This window comes from Salvelinus fontinalis, chromosome 3, assembly GCF_029448725.1.
Source record: "Salvelinus fontinalis isolate EN_2023a chromosome 3, ASM2944872v1, whole genome shotgun sequence".
NCBI classification, from domain to species: domain Eukaryota; kingdom Metazoa; phylum Chordata; class Actinopteri; order Salmoniformes; family Salmonidae; genus Salvelinus; species Salvelinus fontinalis.
Window position 1 is genome coordinate 26,617,106 of NC_074667.1, and position 23,669 is coordinate 26,640,774.

The 23,669-nt window shown below is 47.2% G+C and overlaps 1 protein-coding gene across 4 annotated transcripts in view; it reads right to left on the reverse strand.

Moving 5' to 3' along the window:
• LOC129842205 (helicase ARIP4-like) overlaps positions 1 to 23,669 on the reverse strand; it is a 40,894-nt gene that overhangs the window by 14,969 nt on the left and 2,256 nt on the right. For 2 of the 4 annotated variants that reach the window (XM_055910670.1, XM_055910654.1), the window contains exons 2-17: positions 16,354 to 16,543; positions 14,502 to 14,907; positions 10,762 to 10,895; positions 9,523 to 9,693; positions 8,261 to 8,490; positions 7,519 to 7,701; positions 7,278 to 7,411; positions 6,953 to 7,149; positions 6,081 to 6,423; positions 5,434 to 5,611; positions 4,820 to 5,044; positions 2,470 to 2,588; positions 2,128 to 2,252; positions 1,419 to 1,518; positions 754 to 959; positions 94 to 269 (exon numbers count right to left, since the gene is read on the reverse strand). In XM_055910670.1, coding sequence (XP_055766645.1) covers positions 94 to 269; positions 754 to 959; positions 1,419 to 1,518; positions 2,128 to 2,252; positions 2,470 to 2,588; positions 4,820 to 5,044; positions 5,434 to 5,611; positions 6,081 to 6,423; positions 6,953 to 7,149; positions 7,278 to 7,411; positions 7,519 to 7,701; positions 8,261 to 8,490; positions 9,523 to 9,693; positions 10,762 to 10,895; positions 14,502 to 14,907; positions 16,354 to 16,489 — 3,063 coding nt within the window. In that variant the 5' untranslated portion in view covers positions 16,490 to 16,543. The other 2 variants (XM_055910669.1, XM_055910662.1) reach the window with 2 other exon arrangements.

Genomic DNA, 23,669 nt, shown 5'->3' on the forward strand with positions numbered 1-23,669 from the left:
AACAGGGTTGATCGATTGCGCGTGAACCATAGTAATGATGTACAGTGATGCATGACAGTGTTTATCTGTGAGAGAGTGAGTGTGTGAGCGTACCTTAGTGATGAGGTGGGGGTAGAGCTGACAGGCTTGGCTGATGACCGTCTCCATCTCTTTGTGGGGCTGGGGAGGGGCTTTGGTCGGGTCAGGCTCCTCCTCTGCAAAGTGCAGCAGAGACTCCACCTCCTTGCGGGTGAACGTCAGAACCGGGTTCAGGTCATCCACCACGCGGTCTGGACACAACCAATCACAGTGTGTTACTGACCAACTATAAAAACTGGGTGGTTTGAGCCCTGAATTCTTATTGACTGAAAGCCATGGTATATCAGAATGTATACCACGGGTATGACAAAACGTTTAGTTTTACTGCTCTAATTATGTTGGTAATCAGTTTATAATAGTAATAAGGCTGTTTGGTGGGTTTGTGATATATGGCCAATATACCACGACTAAGGGCTGTGTCCAGGCACTCCGCGTTGCATCATGCAAAGAACAGCCCTTAGCCGTGGTATATTCGCCATATACCACACCTCCTCGGGCCCATTTGCTTAATTAGACTCTCCTGGCTTGTACTATGCCGTCATTCATAATTCAACTTCAAATTCTACACGCTGCCATTCATTCCGATTTAAGTATCTCAAATTAATTCCCACACACAGCAATTTCCACACACACACACAGTCATATCGTGCATCACTGTACACCCCCCCCTCTTACCAGACATGCCCTGCTTGGAGACCTGTCGGTCGTAAATCTTCTTCTCCAGGGTGAAGTCACAGACCAGGCGGTAGATGTGGCAGGGCTTCTTCTGGCCATAGCGGTACACTCGACACACCGCCTGGGCGTCGTGACACGGGTTCCACGACGCATCAAACACCACCACCCGGTTGGCCCCGATCAGGTTCACCCCCAAGCAGCCCGCCCTGCAAGTCACACAACACAGGCTTATTAACAACATGCACAAGTGTGTGTGTGTGTGTTACCCTGTGTGTGTGTGTGTGTATATATGCCTAAGTGAACGGCTGATCAAGTGTATGCAAAAGGGGGAATATATGCAATTGTGTGTGTGAAAAAATATCTGTGTGAGTGAGTGTGTCTAATTGAGTGTGTCTAATTGAGTGTATTTGTCTTCGTTTGCACAGGTAGCCCAATTCTGATCATTTGCCCAATTATAGGCAAACGAGCTGATCTGATTGTTTTTCCTCTAATTGGTCTTTTGACCAATCAGAATTGGGCTGCCTGTGTTAACACTGCATTTGTTGTGTATTTGATTGAACAATATATAAGCATAGAAATATAATTATTAGAAAGGGCAGAAGCCATCAGATCACAGCAATTTCACTTCTATGCGTATCAGTGTGTGTGTGTGTACAGTCTAGTACCTCGTTGACAGGAGGAAGACCCACGTGGAGGTGTTCTCTGGGTCGTTGAACTGGTTGATGAGTCTCTCTCGCTCTGAAGCAGACGTACTCCCATCCAACCCTGGGGGTTGAGACAAGACACATTCACCACATCAGCATCATGGGACGATTCCAGTCAAATCATCTTGCGTTCCAAATGGCACCCTATTTCCCCATGTAGGGCTCTGGTAAAAAGTAGTACACTATGTAGGGAATAGGGTGCCATTTGGGATGCAAAAATACTTCACTAGTGGATCTAGTGTAGTGCGGTGGTCAGTGCAGTAGGGGGCCGTATGACTTCATAAAGCAAAATAAAACACCTGGGCCGCTCGGATTCATTCATTGTTTTTTCGGGCTGAGATTATAACGAATGGAGAGAGGTGACCTGATCCTAGATCAGCACTCCCATTCTGAGATTATGAATATGGGCCCTGATGGTTGAGATGTCGAAGTGAGAGTGTAGATGAGTAAAGTTATCAGTTTGAAGCCAAGTACATGTCACAGGACAATTTGCCGTGAAAACAACTCCGGTCTAATAGTCTGGAACAACAGAGTACGTTAGTGGGCATCTAAATTGGATCTTGGTTCACAGCTGAGCTGACACAGAAAGAGAGTCAAAGGGTTGCCATGGGAACGACGACACTGACACCGCCCCGGGAGTAGTGGTTGCCATGGGAACACGACGACTCACTGTAGTAGTTGATGTTGCGGACCCAGGTCTGGTTCTGGCCATGGTTGTCCGGGGAGACACGGCCTGCTGGCATTGGTCGTCTGGTCAGGAAGTCTTCAATGACAGTCAGGGTGGACAAGCTCTGGCTGATGGACACACACACGTTAAAAACACATTCAAGTCAGTTAACTACAACCATATGGATACTTCAAGGTTAAAAAGCAAAAACACACATTTTCGTCCTCTGCAAAAAAAAAGGTCAACATTGTTAGAGTATAAGGGTACGCTCATAGAGAAAACACTTCATTCAAACCGATGATGTACATAAACACACTCCGAAACAGCCGTAGGAATAGGTCCAACCTGAAGACCAGGATCTTGTCTCCTCTGATCACGCTCTCATCGATCAGATGGAAGAGCAGCAGCATCTTGGCGGAGTTCTCCAGAACTCCAGTCTGGTAGTTGCTCATGATGTCCTTGGCCTGAACAGAGATGGAACAGGACAGGAAGTGGGTGAGCGAAGCTGTCCATTCTTCCACACCAAGGGAAGGTCTAACGTTTTACAATATAACGTTAGAATAGGGCTGTGGTCGGTCACATTGTCAGCCGGTGATTGTCAAGTAAATAACTGCCGGTCTCACGGTAATTGACTGTTAATTAACATAAAAACATTTAGCATCTCCTGGCTTCCACGCATAGCCTACAAGCCAGTGATGCAAACCTTTGGAACATCTACATTTTAAAATGTTTAATAAATCCATATAATATAGCCTACACCATCACAATAAATCACTTTTTTTTTTTGTTGACAGGTCTAAAGAAACATCATATGAAGAAAATGGAGTCTATTTCAGAAGAACAGAATAGAGTTGTCTTTATTTTAGGCCCTGATCCGGCTATGCCATATGGCTGTGGGCTACACCAGTTCATTTAGCAGACAAGATTTGCTTAGAATTCCGTGGCATTATTTTATATTATAGTATGAAGAATACAATTGAACATAGCTGAATAAAATGAAGGATATTTTCTCCAAACGATTTGAGGGAGTGCGCACATACGGCTATTCTGTGTTGAGAGGTTACCAAAGACACAGGTACTCCAATATGCTTAATTTAGAGTTATTAAATGTAACTTTAGTTGTGATACAAACATTGGGCTATATGTTTTGATTTTTAATACATTCTAAGGCTGCATGATGCAACTAATGATGATTTGAAAAAAGTAGCTTGAAAGGTTTGAGCTCTGCTTTGTTTTGTTTTTTGCGCAGGCTGTACACACTTCACCAGTCTCTCATTCACAATTTGAAAAGTACTTGATAATGCCTCAAATTTCCCGGCTGCATCATCTTTGTGTGGCCGTAATGCCACCTAAAAAAATCCATGTTTTGCAGCCAGTGGCCATTGTGCCCTTGGGCTGAATATAATAATTAGAATTTCCTTTTCCCCACTGCGTGCCGAAGCACCTCTCTCACTCACATGGCTCTCAGTCACGTGATCGGGTCTCTCACAGGCTACAAGTGAAGACAGACACATCGGAGACGCAACTGCGCTCGTCCTTATCCAATTCCGAGGTGCATATAAAGATAATCGGAAGAACTGTCCACATTTACCAAAAAGATGAGTAGGCCTAACGAACATCAAAAGCACTAGCCTATGTCAATCTATTATCCCCCATAGTACAAAAGTTTACCTATTCTGTGCGAGAAATAAATATTCCAAACATAGTCCGGGACAGTTGTGGGATGCGATAGATCCCAATTAATACAATCACCATAATAAAATAAAAAGTTAAGCAATGAGCCTGACGCAGCAGATGAGAACGTTTAGCATAAAATGTTGTTAAACTATTAGACTATTTCTTCACATTAATAAGCACAGCAATGCCCACACGACAGTAGATCACAAGTGCAAATGTGCACACAAATACGATTACGCACGTAATGCTTTTATTAAAAGGTGCATTTTGATGTTGAAAATTATCATCCCCAAACTCGAAACCAGTGGTGTAAAGTACTTAAGTAGTTTTTGGGGGTATTTGTACTTTACCATTTTTGACAACTTTTACTTTTAATTCACTACATTCCAAAAGAAAATAATGTACTTTTTACTCCATACATTTCCCTGACACCCAAAAGGACTCGTTACATTTTGAATGCAGGAAAATGGTCAATTTCACACACTTATCAAGAAAACATCCCTGCTCATCCCTACTGCCTCTGATCTGGTGGACTCACATAACACAAATGCTTCATTTGTAAACATGGGCTCTCATGAAGTGTTTGATTAGATATTTGAGAACATTTGCATTGATGTCAGAGTGATTAGAGGGACAATAGAGCGCTGAGTACCAGGCAGTTAGCAAGTATGGTAGACTACGAATGACCATCAGCAGCATCAGACCTTGGAAAAGCCTAATTACCATGACTAAAGGGTCACATGGAATTTGACTGCCATCATGACTGCTGGTGTGGCGTAAATACAGTCAAAGTAACAGCCCTACGTTAGAATCCCCACAGTGGAAATTCATGCAATAATTTTGCAATAATGGTGTTATTTTACATTTTTCCCAACACTAAGGTAGCCTGGTACTAGACACAGCAACATTCGGTGTGGTTTGACCAGACTAACTCAGGAGAAGCACATGACATAATTCCAGCCAACCAACCAGCGGGTGGGTGGGGAGGACAGAGACAGAGAGAGGTGTCAAGGCGTACCCATTCGTAGGTGATGACCTGATTGGCTCTCTCCTGGATGGGGTTGAGTGGGGGCAGGGTAACGTTGGACCGGCTGTTGACCGAGTCGGCCGCTTTGGCCTTCAGGCCAGCGCCAGGGCAGCGGGGGTTAGCGGCCGCCGTGATGTCATCCAAGTCCAAATCCTGCTCGTTGGCCAGGTTCTCCTTCTGAAGGGTCTCATAGAGCACGTCAGGGTGGTTCCAGATCTAAACACACACACACGATTAATGAACGGACTAAAATAATGTTACTCTGGTCCAGGTGTCAAGATTAGGCTGATTAGCCTGACTGCTTAAAGGGACAGTTCACCCAAATTACATATTGGTTTCCTTATCCTGTAAGCAGTCTATGGACAAGATATGACAGCAATCCATGCTTCGGTTTTGTTTACCTGGCCACTGTCTCCAAATGCTAACTTTTTAGAATTTGTAGCACAAATCCAATGCAAGATAATATCCCCAGTTTTAGCATTTGTCCCTGCGTTTCATCTCCAAATCATCCGAAATTGTGTAGCTGCTGTTACCTGGCTCTCTGTATCTGTCTGTCTGTCTGTCTGTCTAACCCCACAGCACCAGTGAAGCCATCTCAGACTAACCTTGCAGCAGACGCAGAAGGCCTTGAGCGGGTTGAGGCCCAGCCAGCCGCTGTTGCCTGCCTCTCTGAAGCGGTCCATAAACTCAGCGTAAAGGGCCCTCTGCAGGGGCGACAGGCGCACCATGATCACGTGCTCGTCCTTGGAGGGCAGCTGGTCCCTCAACACGTCGTGGCCTCGCCTGGGACAGACACGGAGGAAACAACGCGCAAAGATCAGCTTATTACTAGAAAGTATACCTAGACAATTCAAAGAGCTATAGGAGAGAGTAGGGGCTAGGGGTTGATTTGGGATTGGGGATGATGCCTGGGTCACCCAAAATCTTCTCCCTAAACACCAGTAAGGCTGTTCTCTGCTCTTCAGTAATGCGATAATGGGTCGTATATGTATGTATGTAGCAGAGCCGGAGTACTGACTTAGGATCAGCTTTGCCTTTTAGGTCACAATGAACAAGATTACATAGACAGATGCTCCTAGACCAGCACTGCTACTTTGAGACCCGCGATACATATGGCTACTGGACAACTTGAGATCAGGATTTTGGTTAAGTCAGGGGAAAGGGTTGTGCAAATAATATGTGAATGGAGGATAATGTGAGCAACGTCAGGAGTCAGGAGAAAGTCAGGAGAAATCCTATTCGTGGAACTTACCTCTGGACGAACCCCTCCAGCAGGCTATGCAGCACGTGGCTTCTGTATCTCATCAACCTGGCGTCCTGTGGCGTGCTGTCCACACACTGCCCGTTCAGAATGGGCCTCTCGAACATGTTACTGAACTCCTGCCTGGTGCCCAGGAAGTCAGGCCTGACAAAGTCCACCATGCACCAGTACTCTATCAGGTTGTTCTGGAGAGGGTAGCCCGTGAGGACCACACGTCGCCTGGAGCGAATGTTCTTCAGGGCCTGTGAGGTGCTGGCGTGGTAGTTCTTGATGCGGTGGCCCTCGTCACAGATCACCACGTCTGGACCGGGCCTGGCCAGCGCCTTCTCGATACCTGGGTGGGTAGGTGGAGAGGAGGGGTAGAGAGAGCGCAAAGCACAGGTTGAGGAAATGTATTGAGGAGTAGAGAGAGAGTGTGTGTGTGTGTAGGTGTGTGAGAAAGGAGAGAGTAAAACACAGCTTACGGGAATGCCTGATGAATAAATCAAATAACACCGTTCTCTAATGTACTATCAGTAGTGATTAATACCATCATTTTCATTTACTATGATGTTATTGATGTGCAGAAAATACATCAGCCTTGGCATTTGAATAATGGTAATTTATGCAGATGTCGATAACGCATTATTCGCCAACGTCAACTCACTATACTGTATTGTTTCCTCGTTATACTGGTATGCAATTTCTCATTTTCAGGGGTCTCACGGAAGAGTTCTGATCTTGGATCAGATTTGCCTTCTAGATCACTATGAATAATATTAGATGGACAGGTGGGACCTGATCCTAGATCAGCACTCCTACTCAGACTACTACAGGCCCTAGATCACCTACAGCTGGCCCTGCAGCGACCTCTAACCCCTGACCTTTCATGAGCTCTTGCTGCCTGTCCTCTTCGTCCAGGTCGATGATGACGGGTCCCTGGGGCTTCTTGGACTTCTTCTTCCTGCCCGCCACAAAGCTCTTCTTCAGGGACAACAGGCGGTACATCTCATAACCCATCAGGAGCACGCCCCCGCCACGTGACCAGTCCTCCACTACCTTAGCCCGGGCCACCGTGGTTCTGTAGGGCGCACACACACACACACGTCAAAATTGGTAAACACGCACACATACTAGTTAGTGTGTTTTGTGTTATGGAGATAACACACACCAGTGTGTTAGCTAGCTCTACTATATAATGTTACATACTTGTGCTCGTCATTGAGGATGTGGACTCTGAAGGTGCGTCCTGCAACTGTGGCAGGGTCACTATCAGGGGGCAGGGCCTCTTGTGATGGGAGCCACAGGTTAAACTCTGCCAACCAGTTCTGGAGCGTGTTCACCTGGGGGAGAGAGAGAAAAAGCTAGATAGATGCACACACACACACACACACACACACACACACACTCAAACCACACACCCAACCACTCTCCCTATCGGTGAACTCACAGGGACGATGGCCAGTACGGTGTGGGCCCCGGTGTGTCGCAGCAGGATGTCTATGAAGGAGATGACCTGCAGGGTCTTGCCCAGGCCCATGCTGTGGGCCAGGATACAGCCAAACCCGCTGCTGCCCTTGTAGCGCTCCAGAGACTCCACCAGGTTGTCATAGAGGAACCGGATCCCACCAACCTGGGAGGGAGGGAGAGGAAAGGAGAGAGAAATGGAAAGCAAAGGGTGAGCGCGAGAGGTGAATCAAGAGCCGAGTGAAGAGCAGACCGGCGATGGAAAAAGTGAACGGTGTCACTTCTGAACTATCTTCATACGTGTACGGTACACCTTGGCCTCTGTGTCTCACGGTGCAGGGTAAGGGCTAACAGGCATGCTACACTGGCCACGTTACTTTTGCAGAGCGGGAGACGCTCCCCCCCCAAAATGGCAATGAAGCCTAAGTGTAAAATTACACCAGTTCTTTTTTCACGAATTCGATATTTGGCTCATGCCCGAGACCACCTTGACAAAGTGGTTCACGCTCTGCTCCCCGCCGGCCAAAGTCACGCGTCCACTGCAGCAGCTAGAAGACTAGGACCGGTTTCCCAGACATGGCTTGACGTTAGTCCTCGACTTAAAAAACACTTTCAATGGAGATTAACCAGTGAGAGATGGTAGGTTTTTTAATCCAGGACTAGGTTTAATCTGTGTACGGGAAATTGGACCGTAGTGACGGCCTAGTGTAGTTCCCCTGTAATACCTGGTGAGGTTTGACTGCACGAGCCAGCTGTGGGACGAGGTACAGGTCTTCCTCCTCCGCTGGGTGGTTGATATTGACCAGGACCCTCCCCTGGGCGTCTGGTTGGTTGAGTGAGTCGTTGATGTGCGCTCCGCTGCTCTCCTCCGTGCCCCCCGCACCTTCATCTTCATTGGCCGAATCGCTGCTGATCGGCAGTGTGTCGTCGTCCCCAGAGCTCAGCTCGATCACGTCTGGGTTGGGGAAGAATTTGATTGATTAGATGTATTTATTTATTTTTGGGAGGGTAAAAAAAACAAAATAATGTAAAAAGTGAAAGCTTTATAGCACACTTATTTCCAACGTAGAGAAGGCTTGGTCCAGAGCAGGGAAATGTATATCTATCTATTCATGACATTAAGCATTCATAACCTGACAGCTAAAAATGATATTATGACTCACATAGATTATGAAGTAAATTATGAGGTCTGTGCTCCCTCTAGATACAGCATTTTTAGTACTAACCAAGAACTGTGGGTGATATGTTCCTGTTTGTCTAACCAAGGATCCTTATAACTAGGTTTCACCTAGAATGTCTGGGTCGAAGCCTGTAGTGTAGATAGTAGGGTTGTCACAATACCTGTATCACTATACTCAAAAGTAGGAAACAATGGAAGCAAGTAGGAAGCAAGGAAACAATCAAATAAGAAGCGGACTTCGTTTCTCAAGGAAAACAGTCCTAAATGGAAACAAACAGCCTTTTGTCGTCACCCAGAGTCACATTTCCCAAGCTATTAGCACACAAAACATATATCACTGGGATAGTTTGGGATTTTGGCAATGAGGACCTTTATCTACTTCCCCAGGGTCAGATAAACTTGTGGATACCATTTTGGTTTGAAAGAAGTAGCTAGCGTTAGCGCCATTGCTAACTAGTGTTAGCGCAATGACAAAGTCTATGGGAACAGCTGGCATGCTAGCTGTTCCTGTAGACTTCCAGTCATTGCGCTAACGCCCGCAAAACTACCTCTAACCTTCACACTGAACGAAGATACATACATGGTATCCACAAGTTAATCTGACTACAGGGAAGTAGATGAAGGACCTCATTGACAGAATTCCAAACTACCCCTTTTAAAAGGACCAAATAATTAAGTCTGCTTTGTGATTTTTTTGCCATGGAAAATCGAGTATCGTAGTATTATGATACCGGCAACGTGACAACCCTACTAGACAGAGTGTGATGGTTGTTCTCTCTGTTTTAGCAGTCCTTATACTGGTCTTACCGTCTCTGATAGTGGGTGTGATAGTGGGGATAGCTGGTGGCTTGGCGTCCTCCTCCTCCTCCTCTCCACTGCTGTCCAGGCAGATTACGTCCTGCCTGGCTAGGAAAGCAGCCTCTAACGACCCCTGGCACTGAAACTCCTCCTCTCCAGGCCTCCCTGACACCGCTTCCACTGGGAGGAGAGGGGGAGATGAGAGATAGCGCACCGACCATTGTTGCTATTTTTACTTTGACAACGTAAGGGATTTAACGTTCCATGTGAAGAAAGTCAGAGAGACAGAGAGAGAGACAGGAAATAAGTGAGAGGTTAGGAAAATAAATCTCCCTCGACCATGGGGTGGAAGAATTAGGGCTCTATAAAATCCGCGTTGTGGAGAACGCAGACGGAATCCAGACATTAAAACTATATTCAACAATATTAAAACATTTATTGAACTTGGTAGGAAATCAACCAAATGTATTCAGCTTATTAGAAAAGTAATTAATTTGCCCAGGCTATTCATAAGACATTAACAAAATGCATCAATGATTCATATTTTCCTGCAACTTTCTGAAACGGCACAGGAATGCAGTCAGCGAATAGAGAACCTGTCAGAGGTGATGCTAATGATAGCCATCTTCTAGTAGAGACGGAATGGATTTCCCAAAAACCTTCTCAATTAAATGTTAACTACAAAGTAGACTATGTTTTCATTTAAAATGGTCAAAAGAGCAGTTTCTCAAGAAATCATTTTGCTAGGACTGTATGGGAGTGTGCTGAGCGAGGAGGGGAAAACTGAAAACAAGCTGTTATTGGCAGAGAAGTTTGGAAGTCTTCTAATTTACAAACTCTGCCATCACATGAGCGCTACAGAAACATCGCTAACCAAACAATGGCCTCTTTGCTGGTGCACAATTTAATTAAAGTGTCACTACACCCAAAAATCTGAATTTCTTAGATTTTCCGAGACCTCAAAAGTGGTCTCCTGATGTGGTTTAAGCATTGTTGTGGACTTGTTTTTTTTTATATAAAAAAGAGTGTGATTTTGAGAGCAAAAACATGAACATTTGAAAGAACTTAAACCTGGAAAAACAGAAGAGAGAAAAATGGAATTTGGGAAAAACCTAAACGGAATCAGGCAAAAAAAAAATGCAATATTTTATAGGGCCCTACAGAATCCTTTCTATGACAAACCACGAAATGGAGCCCCTCTATGACAGTCAGTGTCCAGAGGGCTTCAGGCTGAAATAGGACTCTCACCTGCTGGAGAAAACTCTTGGACGGGTGGTGCCATGAAGTCCTTCCTCTGCTGCTCCAGACGCCTCAGCCTCTCTAACTCCTCCTGCTGGGCTGCTTTGGTCACTGCCTCCATCTGGTGCTCCTTCAGCAGCGTCCTGTTGGGAGGAGAGGAAGAAGGAATGGGTTAGAGGACAGAAGAATGGGTTACAGGAGAGGACAGGGGGATGGCGTTAGTGCAGAGAAGGAGGACAGGGGGATGGCGTTAGAGGAGAGGAGGACAGGTTAGAGGAGGGGGACGGGTTAGAGGAGAGGGGGACGGGTTAGAGGAGAGGGGGACGGGTAAGAGGAGAGAAGGACGGGTCAGAGGAGGACGGGTTAGAGGAGAGGGGGACGGGTCAGAGGAGAGAAGGACGGGTCAGAGGAGAGGAGGACGGGTCAGAGGAGAGGAGGACGGGTCAGAGGAGAGGAGGACGGGTCAGAGGAGAGGAGGACGGGTCAGAGGAGAGGAGGACGGGTCAGAGGAGAGGAGGACGGGTCAGAGGAGAGGAGGACGGGTCAGAGGAGAGGAGGACGGGTCAGAGGAGAGAAGGAGAGGAGGACGGGTTAGAGGAGAGGAGGACGGGTCAGAGGAGAGGAGGACGGGTCAGAGGAGAGGAGGACGGGTCAGAGGAGAGGAGGACGGGTCAGAGGAGAGGAGGACGGGTCAGAGGAGAGGAGGACGGGTCAGAGGAGAGAAGGACGGGTCAGAGGAGAGAAGGACGGGTCAGAGGAGAGAAGGAGAGGAGGACGGGTCAGAGGAGAGAAGGAGAGGAGGACGGGTCAGAGGAGAGAAGGAGAGGAGGACGGGTCAGAGGAGAGAAGGACGGGTTAGAGGAGAGGAGGACGGGTCAGAGGAGAGAAGGAGAGGAGGACGGGTCAGAGGAGAGAAGGACGGGTTAGAGGAGAGGAGGACGGGTTAGAGGAGAGGAGGACAGGGGGACGGGTTAGAGGAGAGGAGGACGGGTTAGAGGAGAGGAGGACAGGGGGACGGGTTAGAGGAGAGGAGGACAGGGGGACGGGTTAGAGGAGAGGAGGACAGGGGGACGGGTTAGAGGAGAGGAGGACAGGGGGACGGGTTAGAGGAGAGGAGGACAGGGGGACGGGTTAGAGGAGAGGAGGACAGGGGGACGGGTCAGAGGAGAGAAGGAGAGGAGGACGGGTCAGAGGAGAGAAGGACGGGTTAGAGGAGAGGAGGACGGGGGGACGGGTTAGAGGAGAGGAGGACGGGTTAGAGGAGAGGAGGACGGGTTAGAGGAGAGGAGGACGGGTTAGAGGAGAGGAGGACGGGTTAGAGGAGGACGGGTTAGAGGAGAGGAGGACGGGTTAGAGGAGGACGGGTTAGAGGAGGACGGGTTAGAGGAGGACGGGTTAGAGGAGGACGGGTTAGAGGAGAAGAGGACAGGGGGACGGGTTAGAGGAGAGGAGGACGGGTTAGAGGAGAAGAGGACAGGGGGACGGGTTAGAGGAGAGGAGGACGGGTTAGAGGAGGACGGGTTAGAGGAGAAGAGGACAGGGGGACGGGTTAGAGGAGAAGAGGACAGGGGGACGGGTTAGAGGAGAGGAGGACGGGTTAGAGGAGGACGGGTTAGAGGAGAAGAGGACAGGGGGACGGGTTAGAGGACAGGGGTACGGGTTAGAGGAGAGGGGGACGGGTCAGAGGAGAGGAGGACGGGTCAGAGGAGAGGAGGACGGGTCAGAGGAGAGGAGGACGGGTCAGAGGAGAGGAGGACGGGTCAGAGGAGAGGAGGACGGGTCAGAGGAGAGGAGGACGGGTCAGAGGAGAGGAGGACGGGTTAGAGGAGAGGAGGACGGGTTAGAGGAGAGGAGGACGGGTTAGAGGAGAGGAGGACAGGGGGGCGGGTTAGAGGACAGGGGTACGGGTTAGAGGAGAAGAGGACAGGGGTACGGGTTAGAGGAGAGGAGGACAGGGGTACGGGTTAGAGGAGAGGAGGACAGGGGTACGGGTTAGAGGAGAGGAGGACAGGGGTACGGGTTAGAGGAGAGGAGGACAGGGGTACGGGTTAGAGGAGAGGAGGACAGGGGTACGGGTTAGAGGAGAGGAGGACAGGGGTACGGGTTAGAGGAGAGGAGGACAGGGGTACGGGTTAGAGGAGAGGAGGACAGGGGTACGGGTTAGAGGAGAGGAGGACAGGGGTACGGGTTAGAGGAGAGGAGGACAGGGGTACGGGTTAGAGGAGAGGAGGACAGGGGTACGGGTTAGAGGAGAGGAGGACAGGGGTACGGGTTAGAGGAGAGGAGGACAGGGGTACGGGTTAGAGGAGAGGAGGACAGGGGTACGGGTTAGAGGAGAGGAGGACAGGGGTACGGGTTAGAGGAGAGGAGGACAGGGGTACGGGTTAGAGGAGAGGAGGACAGGGGTACGGGTTAGAGGAGAGGAGGACAGGGGTACGGGTTAGAGGAGAGGAGGACAGGGGTACGGGTTAAAGGAGAGGAGGACAGGGGTACGGGTTAGAGGAGAGGAGGACAGGGGTACGGGTTAGAGGAGAGGAGGACAGGGGTACGGGTTAGAGGAGAGGAGGACAGGGGTACGGGTTAGAGGAGAGGAGGACAGGGGTACGGGTTAGAGGAGAGGAGGACAGGGGTACGGGTTAGAGGAGAGGAGGACAGGGGTACGGGTTAGAGGAGAGGAGGACAGGGGTACGGGTTAGAGGAGAGGAGGACAGGGGTACGGGTTAGAGGAGAGGAGGACAGGGGTACGGGTTAGAGGAGAGGAGGACAGGGGTACGGGTTAGAGGAGAGGAGGACAGGGGTACGGGTTAGAGGAGAGGAGGACAGGGGTACGGGTTAGAGGAGAGGAGGACAGGGGTACGGGTTAGAGGAGAGGAGGACAGGGGTACGGGTTAGAGGAGAGGAGGACAGGGGTACGGGTTAGAGGAGAGGAGGACAGGGGTACGGGTTAGAGGAGAGGAGGACAGGGGTACGGGTTAGAGGAGAGGAGGACAGGGGTACGGGTTAGAGGAGAGGAGGACAGGGGTACGGGTTAGAGGAGAGGAGGACAGGGGTACGGGTTAGAGGAGAGGAGGACAGGGGTACGGGTTAGAGGAGAGGAGGACAGGGGTACGGGTTAGAGGAGAGGAGGACAGGGGTACGGGTTAGACGAGAGGAGGACAGAGGTACGGGTTAGAGGAGAGGAGGACGGGTTAGAGGAGAGGGGGAAGGGTTAGAGGAGAGGGGGACGGGTCAGAGGAGAGAAGGACGGGTCAGAGGAGAGAAGGACGGGTCAGAGGAGAGGAGGACGGGTTAGAGGAGAGGAGGACAGGGGTACGGGTTAGAGGAGAGGAGGACAGGGGGATGGGTTAGAGGAGAGGAGGACAGGGGGATGGGTTAGAGGAGAGGAGGACAGGGGGATGGGTTAGAGGAGAGGAGGACAGGGGTATGGGTTAGAAGAGAGGACAGGGGGATGGGTAAGAGGAGAGGAGAGAGAAGGAGATGAGGATGGGTTAGAGGAGAGAAGTAGAGGACAGGGGGATGGGTTAGAGTTGAGGAGGACGGGTTAGAGAAGAGAGAGAAGGAGATGAGGACGGGTTAGAGGAGAGAAGTAGAGGACAGGGGGATGGGTTAGAGGAGAGGAGGACGGGTTAGAGAAGGAGATGAGGACGGGTTAGAGGAGAGAAGTAGAGGACAGGGGGATAGGTTAGAGGAGATAGAGGTGGTTAGAGGTGGTTTCAATCCCCTGTTATCGAACAGATGAGTGTACATACCTGATGTTCTTCCTCATGTGTACTGTCTTCGAGGGTTTAGCAGGTTTAGGCTCCTTAGACTTAGAGGTTCTCGGTTTCTTCTTTTTGCCAACTGAGGTCTTGTCCTTGCTGGGGGTCTCAGGGCAGGACTTTGAGGCCTGGGACTTTGAGGCCCTCGGTTTCTTCTTCTTGGCCGCAGGCGGCTTGTCCTGGCTGGGGCTCTCAGGGCGAGAAGGAGGCTGAGAACTGGGGCCAGAGGGGGGCTGGGAGCGAGACTCAGGCCTAGAGTTGGGCCGGGAGGAAGCCCTGGAGGGGGGCTGAGACGGGGGCTCAGAGGGAGTCTCTTCCGAGGGTGAGGTAGCTGAGGGGGAGTCCCTCCCTCCCTGGGTCTCCGTCTCTGTACTGCCCTGGCCACTCTCTGGCCAATCTGTGGGAGAGAGGAGCAGAGAATGACAATCAATCAACTAATTCTAAAATCCAGGCCTGGGCTTAATCTGTGTCTGGTCAATGAGCTGAAGAATCTCCAATGAACAAGATTCTTAGTCCAGGATCAGGCTTAATGATTTATCAGGGAAACCATCCCTAAATCCTAACTCTTGTATTGTTTACTGGGCCAACCGATCATCTTCTCTATGGTCCATTCATGACCGTTACTGTCCGGCCCCAGTCAGACTGACGTTACTGTCCGGCCCCAGTCAGACTGACGTTACTGTCCGGCCCCAGTCAGACTGACATTACAGACAGTGTCTGTCCTCCCAAATGGCACCCTATTCCCTTAAATAGTGCACTACGTCTAATCAGTCAAATGTAGTACACTAGGAATAGGGTGCCATTGGTGACGCATCCAGTGTCTTCATTAGACTCCCCTCCACCCAGGCAGCCAGGCTGAGTGTGTGTGTCAGTGGGGCTTTCCCAAGGCTCTGAACCTATGGGCCCTGGACAAAAGTAGTACACTAAATAGGGAATAGGGTGCCATTTGTTGATGCAGCCAGTGTCTTCATTACACTCCCATGCTTCTCGACAGTCAGGCCCGAGTGTATGAGTAAGAGCGGGGGTTGCCTGGTGTTACCCCTGGCAGCCTCTCACATTCCTGGCATTGAACACGTAGTTTCAGAGCAGATGCCGGCAGCTCCAGGCTGGAAGTCTCGTTACAGCAGCAGTCATCAAACCCAGACCTGAACTCTCCTACCTGTTGCTCTGTCTGCTCTAACACGCTCAAAACTGGTCCGTCTGGCAATGTGGGCCATGGCGGATCAGACTCTCTCCCGAGTGCCCGGCTCACTGCCTGATTCCCTCCCAAATGGCACCCTGTTCCCAATGTAGTGCACTACTTTTGACCAGGTCCCCTCATGTAGGGCACTACGTAGGGAATAGGGTGCCAGACTTTTTAACTGATTGGTTGACTACATTAGATCGCATTTGAAATACAGACAGCCTATGTTTTGCAACAGACTTCAAAACTAGTTGAATCACTTTTTCTGAGCAGCTGGCAGCTTTGCAACCATTGTTAAACTGAGACTCGGCGATATGACGCTGCCACGAGCAGCAGCATGAACCGAGAATATTGCTGGTGAGAGCAATGCGAGACGATGCACTCGTACACAGTATCTGCGCACGTGCACGGTTCACCCCGCTGCAATGTAAAAGCACGTAACAGCTGCGGCATTACAGCGGCGTAGAAGTTTAGCCTGGCGCTTTCAGTTGTAGCGGAAGTCAGCCCGACTCCGCTGTTCACAACGTGCACCCCCGACTCCACCTTTAACGGAGTTCGTCTTTAGATTGAATCAGAACCACTTCTAGAATGTCTTCTGTTCTGAACCAGTATTAATTGTGAGTATTAAGTCAGAGGCAACACACCAGCCATGTCACTCACCAACTGCATCATCTTCATCATCCCCATCGTTGTCACCCTCATCTTCATCCTCAATCTCCTCCTCCTCTTCCAGATCCTCGTCTTCGCTGTTAACGCTGGGGTCCAGGTCGCTTCCTGAGATGGCCTCTTCAGACATGACGTCCTGCAGGGCTCAGAGAGCATTACCTACACACATAGTCACTGGGAGTACCTGCAATACAATACACATCGCTTAAAGCCAACGGTCAAACAAAGCACAACAAAATGGAGACCCCCTTTGAAAAGGGATCGTTCACCTAGGCTAAATCAAGGTAAGGAAACCAATGTGGGCAATTCCACGGTAACAGAATTACAGACTCAGATTTGTATGCCAAACGACAACCATTGATTTCCAAGTTGAACTCCATGAACAAGGACTACTTTACAAAAACACATTTACTGTAAAAACGGTGCAGATACGAAGTTAGGTAACAACATTTCTGTATAATCTCCCTCTGTTCTTTTTATGCGGCCATATTTTCCCCAAAACTGAAATATCTGCTGCGAATTAAAGATTCAACGATATCTGCAGAAAGAATGGTGTGTCAGCTACGACATGACATGCTGAGTTGGGGGAAAAAAATCTATTTTGGTTATTGAACTACATTAAGCAAAGGAAGGAAAGGGGGGGGGGGGGGTACCTAGTTAGTTGTACAACAATGCATTCAACTGAAATGTGTCTCCCGCATTTAACCCAACACATAGCTTAAAGCGGAGTGGATTTAAACCCGGTAACAGAATTACATCATGGGTCCCTGAGCTGTACTACACAGAAACGCAACCTATGGATGGGAATGTCATCCTCTTCATGGTGATGTATCCTGAATATGTACACAAAAAGGTAGAAATATGCAATATCCTCCTTTGCATCTTTGGGTATTATTCTACACACGTATTTTAACGAGCTCCACCCCCAAACAAGAGGTTGGTCCAGATTGGACCAAATCTGAACCAATCATAGAGGTCTGTTTTTTTTTATTGAACCTGTATTGACCTAGGCAAGTCATTTAAGAACACATTCTGATTTACAATGACGGCCTACCCCGGACGACGCTGGGCCAATTGTGTGCCACCCTATGGGACTCCCAATCACGGCCGGATGTGATGCAGCCTGGATTCAGGTACTGAACCAAGTACTGCAGTGACACCTCTTGCATTGAGATGCAATGTCTTAGACCACTGCGCCACTCCGGAGCGCTCACAAGTTTGGACATCAAAGTACAGCACATTAGAGCTCAGAAGAATACAGTACAATAAAGTAGAGTTTAGTACAGCACAGTACAATACAGAACATAGTGTACTCAACTCGCGTGTTCTACTGTGTACTATACTCTACTGTACAGTATTGTACTCTAATTCTCTTTACTGTACTGTACTAGTGTTGCGCGGTATAACAAAACTTCGGTACCTTTTCGATAGTAGAACATGAAAAATGGTTTGGTACTAGAATTCTTGTTACTTTCGGTACTTCTTTCAAATGTGTCTCGCGGCTCAAGTCTGTACCAGCGCAGCCGATGTACCCCTTATAGCGCGAGCCTGCTCCACTTAGCCTGCATCATGTTAGCTCCCCACTCACGCTGCACAGAAGTTAACACACTTGAATAATGCGACACCGCATTGTGAAACTGTTAATTACTGTTTGCAAAACAATGCCCATACAGGCTGGTCTGGCTAGAACACTTTACCATGCATGACGATACCGGTATCTTCCAGCTTTGTAAGCGAACTATCCTTGCTAGCTTACAGCTGAAGCCAACATAAATTCACTACCCCAGGACTTTGTTCGCAAATCATTACGCTAAATATTCTGACTTTAAAGCTGATCGACCGCTCACTCACGTCTCTCCCAAAGATGATCTATTGCCTCAGCGAACTGAATAGGGCTCCGACGCGCTGCTCCCCTCTTGCCTTGTGATTGACGTCATTACTGGTTAAAGAGACAACGCTCACTTTTATAAAAATAAACTACTTCTATGCAAATGTTGTTGAACAGTACAATAAAATAAGTCCCAAACTGAAAGGAAACAGATTGTTTGTCATCTGTAGCCCCATGAAATCAGCCCAAAACAAGCTCATTAACTCAATGCATGCACACACTCCTATTGAATATGCATTCTACCTGTATTGTGAACAGGCCTAGGCTACATCTTGATTTAGCCAGTTTATCAAGAGATATACCATTCAAATACAATTATTACCAATATGTTGTTATGTAGTTATATTGGTAAAAACGAAGTCAAATTGATTCATTAATGCATACATGGCTGTCTCTGGAAAATGTCTCAGAATTTTTTTTTTTTGATATTGAACTCAAAAGATGGCCGCCGATTGAACAAGGGAGTAGATGAGTTTATCTGTCTGGACCAAATGCCATTCTGTGACTTTGGCAAATATGCATTTTTTTCCTTTCCATGGTATAGTTTTGGTATTGAGTATTGTGATAATAATCTGGTATGGAAGTAAAAATGCTGGTATCATGACAACACTACTGTACTCTACTGCAGTGTTTCCCAACCCTGGTCCTCCGGTATCCCCAACACTACACATTTGTATCATAACCCTGGACAAGCACACCGGATTAAACGTGTTAACTTATCTGCAAGCCTTCAATGAGTTGAATGAGGTGTTGTATGTCAAGGGCTACAATGAAACTGTACTGTTGGGGGTACTGGAGGACCAGGGTTGGGAAACACTGCTCTACTGTCCAAACTTGTGAACCCAACTGTGGTTTGTGACTACTATGATTTCCCAATGTAATCAATTCAATTGTATAAATTCCCGTGACAAATTCTTCTGAAATAACAGAATTTCGAGTTTTATTCACTTAATTAATAAACAAAATTGATATCAGTAAAAACACTAACTAATTGATAGGGCTACCTGTACTTGTTACTTCTGTGAACTTTCATTATCTTCCCTCATCATGAGGACGTGGGTTTTTGGTAACGGCATTTCAAGGCACAAGGCAATGTTTCTTGAACTTCCAGAACTAAATATAAGTGTTGATATCAGTTGTCAGGCGTCTTCACGTCAACATTATTTTGTTTTGATCTATTTCTAATAACTTTTAAATACTTTTTTTTCTGGTAGTTGTTTTCTAAGACCACTTTTCCATCTGTTTGACCAGAAATCAAAAGTCTGCTCATTCCTCCTTTTTAGGATGGAAAACGGTGGAAAAATGTACATATGCCGTGATTTCAAAATATATATAAATAGACTCTTAGCTTTCATTTGATATGCTCCTATGAACTTCACATGTTGGTGCTCATGGGTCATTTTTACATGGAAATGCCCATGTCATTTTGGTGAACTATCCCTTTCAGCTTGGCAAAGTGGGGAGAGTGATCTGAGGTATGAAATTACTATGTTGGGTAAAACAGGCTGGTTATTAGCATCAATAAATCGATACATTTTTGTACATTCATCATCTATGACAGAGGGATGCATGAAATAGAGCAGTACAGTAAAAGAAAAAAACGGTCGTTGCTTGGTGGGTTGCTTTACCTTCGTCTTTCCTAAGGCATTCTCAAAGTGTCAGAGAGAAAAAGAGGAAAGGGAGCTCTGTGAGTGTGTGTCGAAGTGTGAGTATGTGTGAATATGTGTGAGCGAGCGAGGCGGCAAGAGTGTGAGCGAGCTGGCCAATTACATAAGAGCTCCGTTACATAACAGGCCTTTGCCACTCAGACAGACTGTGTTAAACAGCAGGATATATAGGCTAACCAAAGACACGCAGACTATAGTCGTCGCTCCCGTTTTCTCTCACCTCACATACAAAGGCCGGTACACTGTTCCTTAAGATGGTTATGCAACGACTGTCAGGTCTGAGTGTCACAAACCCCACGCCTCCCACACTGGCAGACAGAGGCATTCTCCCAAGTGGGCACGTCAAGATTTTAACAAATTGTAGAAACTCCCTTCAGCCATAACTTACACCGATCCTATGCTTTTCAATCTAAGGGGTAGATGTGTGCAAGTGCACACTTTTAGGAGAAGGGATGTCGTACCCAATGGTGAAGAAACATTCTCTCTAAACTTCCGACACCAGCCTAATCTCGGGAGTTGATAGGCTTGAAGTCATAAACAGCTCAATGCTTGAAGCATTGCGAAGAGCTGCTGGCAAAACGCACGAAAGTGCTGTTTGAATGAAAGCTTACGAGCCTGCTGGTGCCTACCATTGCTCAGTCAGACTGCTCTATCAAATCATAGACTTAATTATAACATAATAACACACAGAAATACGAGCCGTAGGTCATTAATATGGTCGAATCCGGAAACTATCATCTCGAAAACAAAACGTTTATTCTTTCAGTGAAATACGGAACCGTTTCGTTCTGACAAACTGAGCAAGAAGGGAGGTGACCAAGAACCCGATGGTCACTCTGACAGAGCTCCAGACAACCATCTCTGCAGCACTCCACCAATCAGGCCTTTATGGTAGTGGCCAGACTGAAGCCACTCATCAGAAAAAAGGTACATGACAGCCCGCTTGGAGTTTGCCAAAAGGCACATAAAGGACTCAAACCATGAGAAACAAGATTCTCTGGTCTGATGAAACCAAGATTGAACTCTTTTGCCTGAATGCCAAGCGTCACGTCTGGAGGAAACCTGGCACCGTCCCTACGGTGAAGCATGGTGGTGGCCGCATCATGCTGTGGGGAGGTTTTTCAAGAGCAGGGACTGGGAGACTAGTCAGGATTGAGTGAAAGATGAACGGAGCCATGTACAGAGTGATTCTTTATGAAAACCTGCTCCAGAGCGCTAAGGACCTCAGACTGGGGTGATGATTCACCTTCCAACAGAACAACAACCTTAAGCACACAGCCAAGACAACGCAAGAGTGTCTTTGGGACAAGTCTCTTAATGTCCTTGAGTGGCCCAGCCAGAGCGCAGACTTGAACCCGATCTAACATCTCTGGAGAGACCTGAAAATAGCTGTGCAGCGACACCCCCCATCCAACCTGACAGAGCAGAGAAGAATGGGAGAAACTCCCCAAATACAGATGTGCCAAGCTTGTAGCGTCCTACTCAAGAAGACTCGATGCTGTAATCGCTGCCAAAGGTGCTTCAACAATGTACTGAGAAGGGTCTGAATACTTATGTAAATGTAATATTTCAGTTTGATTTTATACATTTGCTAAAATGTCTAAAAACCTGTTTTTGCTTTGTCATTATGGGGTAGTGTGTAGCTTGCTGAGGGGAAAAAACAATTTAATCCATTCTAGAATAAGGCTGCAATGTAACGAAATGTGATAAAGTCAAGGTGTCTGTATACTTTCCGAATGCACTGTATGTATGCATGCATGTAGATATATATATAACATTTTGTTGGTAGCAAGAATTTTGTAATCATTTTAATTGAAAAATATTTTTTTAATCAATAGTTGTTTTGGTGATCAGTTCATAAACCCAGTGTCATGGGATCGGTACATCGAAGATGTCTTCCAAGCTTTTTTGTAACCTGTGTGGCGCAGCATTCAGTGTTTTTGTCCTCAAATGGAACTGTAAAATATTCTTTGTCCTTTTTCCCCCAGCCAAGTTTTATCTTTAATATTGGGAAGAGAAACAAGTTCCCAATGGTACCTATGTGGATTTGTACCATAAATGCTGAAACGTTAGCCAGGTAAACAAAACCAAAGCATGGGTTTCCGTCAGACCGTGTCCCAGTATTTCCTTTGGAAAAATGTGTAGCAGTGGGGGGAAAAGGTCATGGGAGACTGAGAAGCTGAGTTCTGGTGACTTACTACTCCAAATTGAATGAAAATAAAATTATGCTGACACCTTTTAAAATATAACTTCCACCTACAGAAATGAGTCCAATAATATATTGCTAAAATGAATTGTACATATTGGTCCATGCATATAGCCTATATTATCAGGTATGCTATTAGCAATAAGCATAATCACCCGAGGCCCAACTGATGCAGCATAGTGGCTATAAATAAATACAGTAGGCAACCCCATGCTTCCGCCTATCTGCATTTACCCTATTGGGCTAATCATTAGATAGATCCCAAATTAGGTACTTTAACTAGCTAGCATACTACTGTTGAATTGTCTGTCCCAAAAAAACTTAAACACAGTGACTATATGTAGGCCTATCTGTTAGGGTAACTTGGGGGTAATATGCCCCGTCTGTACTTGTCACAGAACCTACTTCACGTCACCATTTTCCACTCCAACACTTTCCCGGGTTGCCACTACTCTTGTTCAACTAAAAATGTAGTCTGTCACATCACAATTTAAGGTTGGGTGTCGGTTTACCCCAAGGTTGCCGCTGTTAACTCTGGGCCTATTTAGACATTTTGAAATAAATAAAGTAGGAATGGAAATCTTGAATCAAAGCCGACAATGTAAATAGACAAATATCTACAATGGGGTAGTTTGATTTTTCTATTCATTAGTTGTTTTGTTTGCAGAGGAAAATTAAATGTGGACTGTTTTATCATCTTCAGTGCGCCTTGGTAGGAATATTTTTTTCATGTTCCATATTTTTGGGGCATGGTGGCGATTTTGCAGTGGCTCGACGCCACATAAATGACTGCAGCGGAAATACAGCCTCGTCAACAAGAAATCAAATCAAAGTTTATTTGTCACGTGTGCTGAATACAACAGGTGTAGATCTTACAGTGAAATGCTAACCAACAGGCTCTAACCAATAGTGCAAAAAAGGTATTAGGTGAACAATAGGTAGGTAAATAAATAAAACAACAGTAAAAAGACAGGCTATATACAGTAGCGAGGCTATAAAAGTAGCGAGGCGACATACAGACACCGGTTAGTCAGGCTGATTGAGGTAGTATGTACATGTAGATATGGTTAAAGTGACTATGCATATATGATAAACAGAGAGTAGCAGTAGCGTAAAAGAGGGGTTGGCGGGTGGTGGGTTGGACACAATGCAGATAGCCCCGTTAGCCAATGTGTGGGAGCACTGGTTAGTCGGCCCAATTGAGGTAGTATGTACATGAATGTATAGTTAAGGTGACTATGCATATATGATAAACAGAGACCATTTAGTGGTCAGAACCTGGTAATATCAAGATGTAGGATGGGACATAAACCTAACAACTTCAATTACTAATTTCTCTGAACGGGGGGGGGGGGGGGGGGGGGGGGCACAAAAGTCAATGAGAATACATGAAGAAACAATAATCTGAGCCACAGCTCCATAACACGGAACCCAAACCGGCTGTCCGCGTGTGCCATTGTGCATAAATGTATTTTGTTCCCCCACACCAAACGCGATCACGACACGCAGGTTAAAATATCAAAACAAACTCTGAACCAATTACATTAAT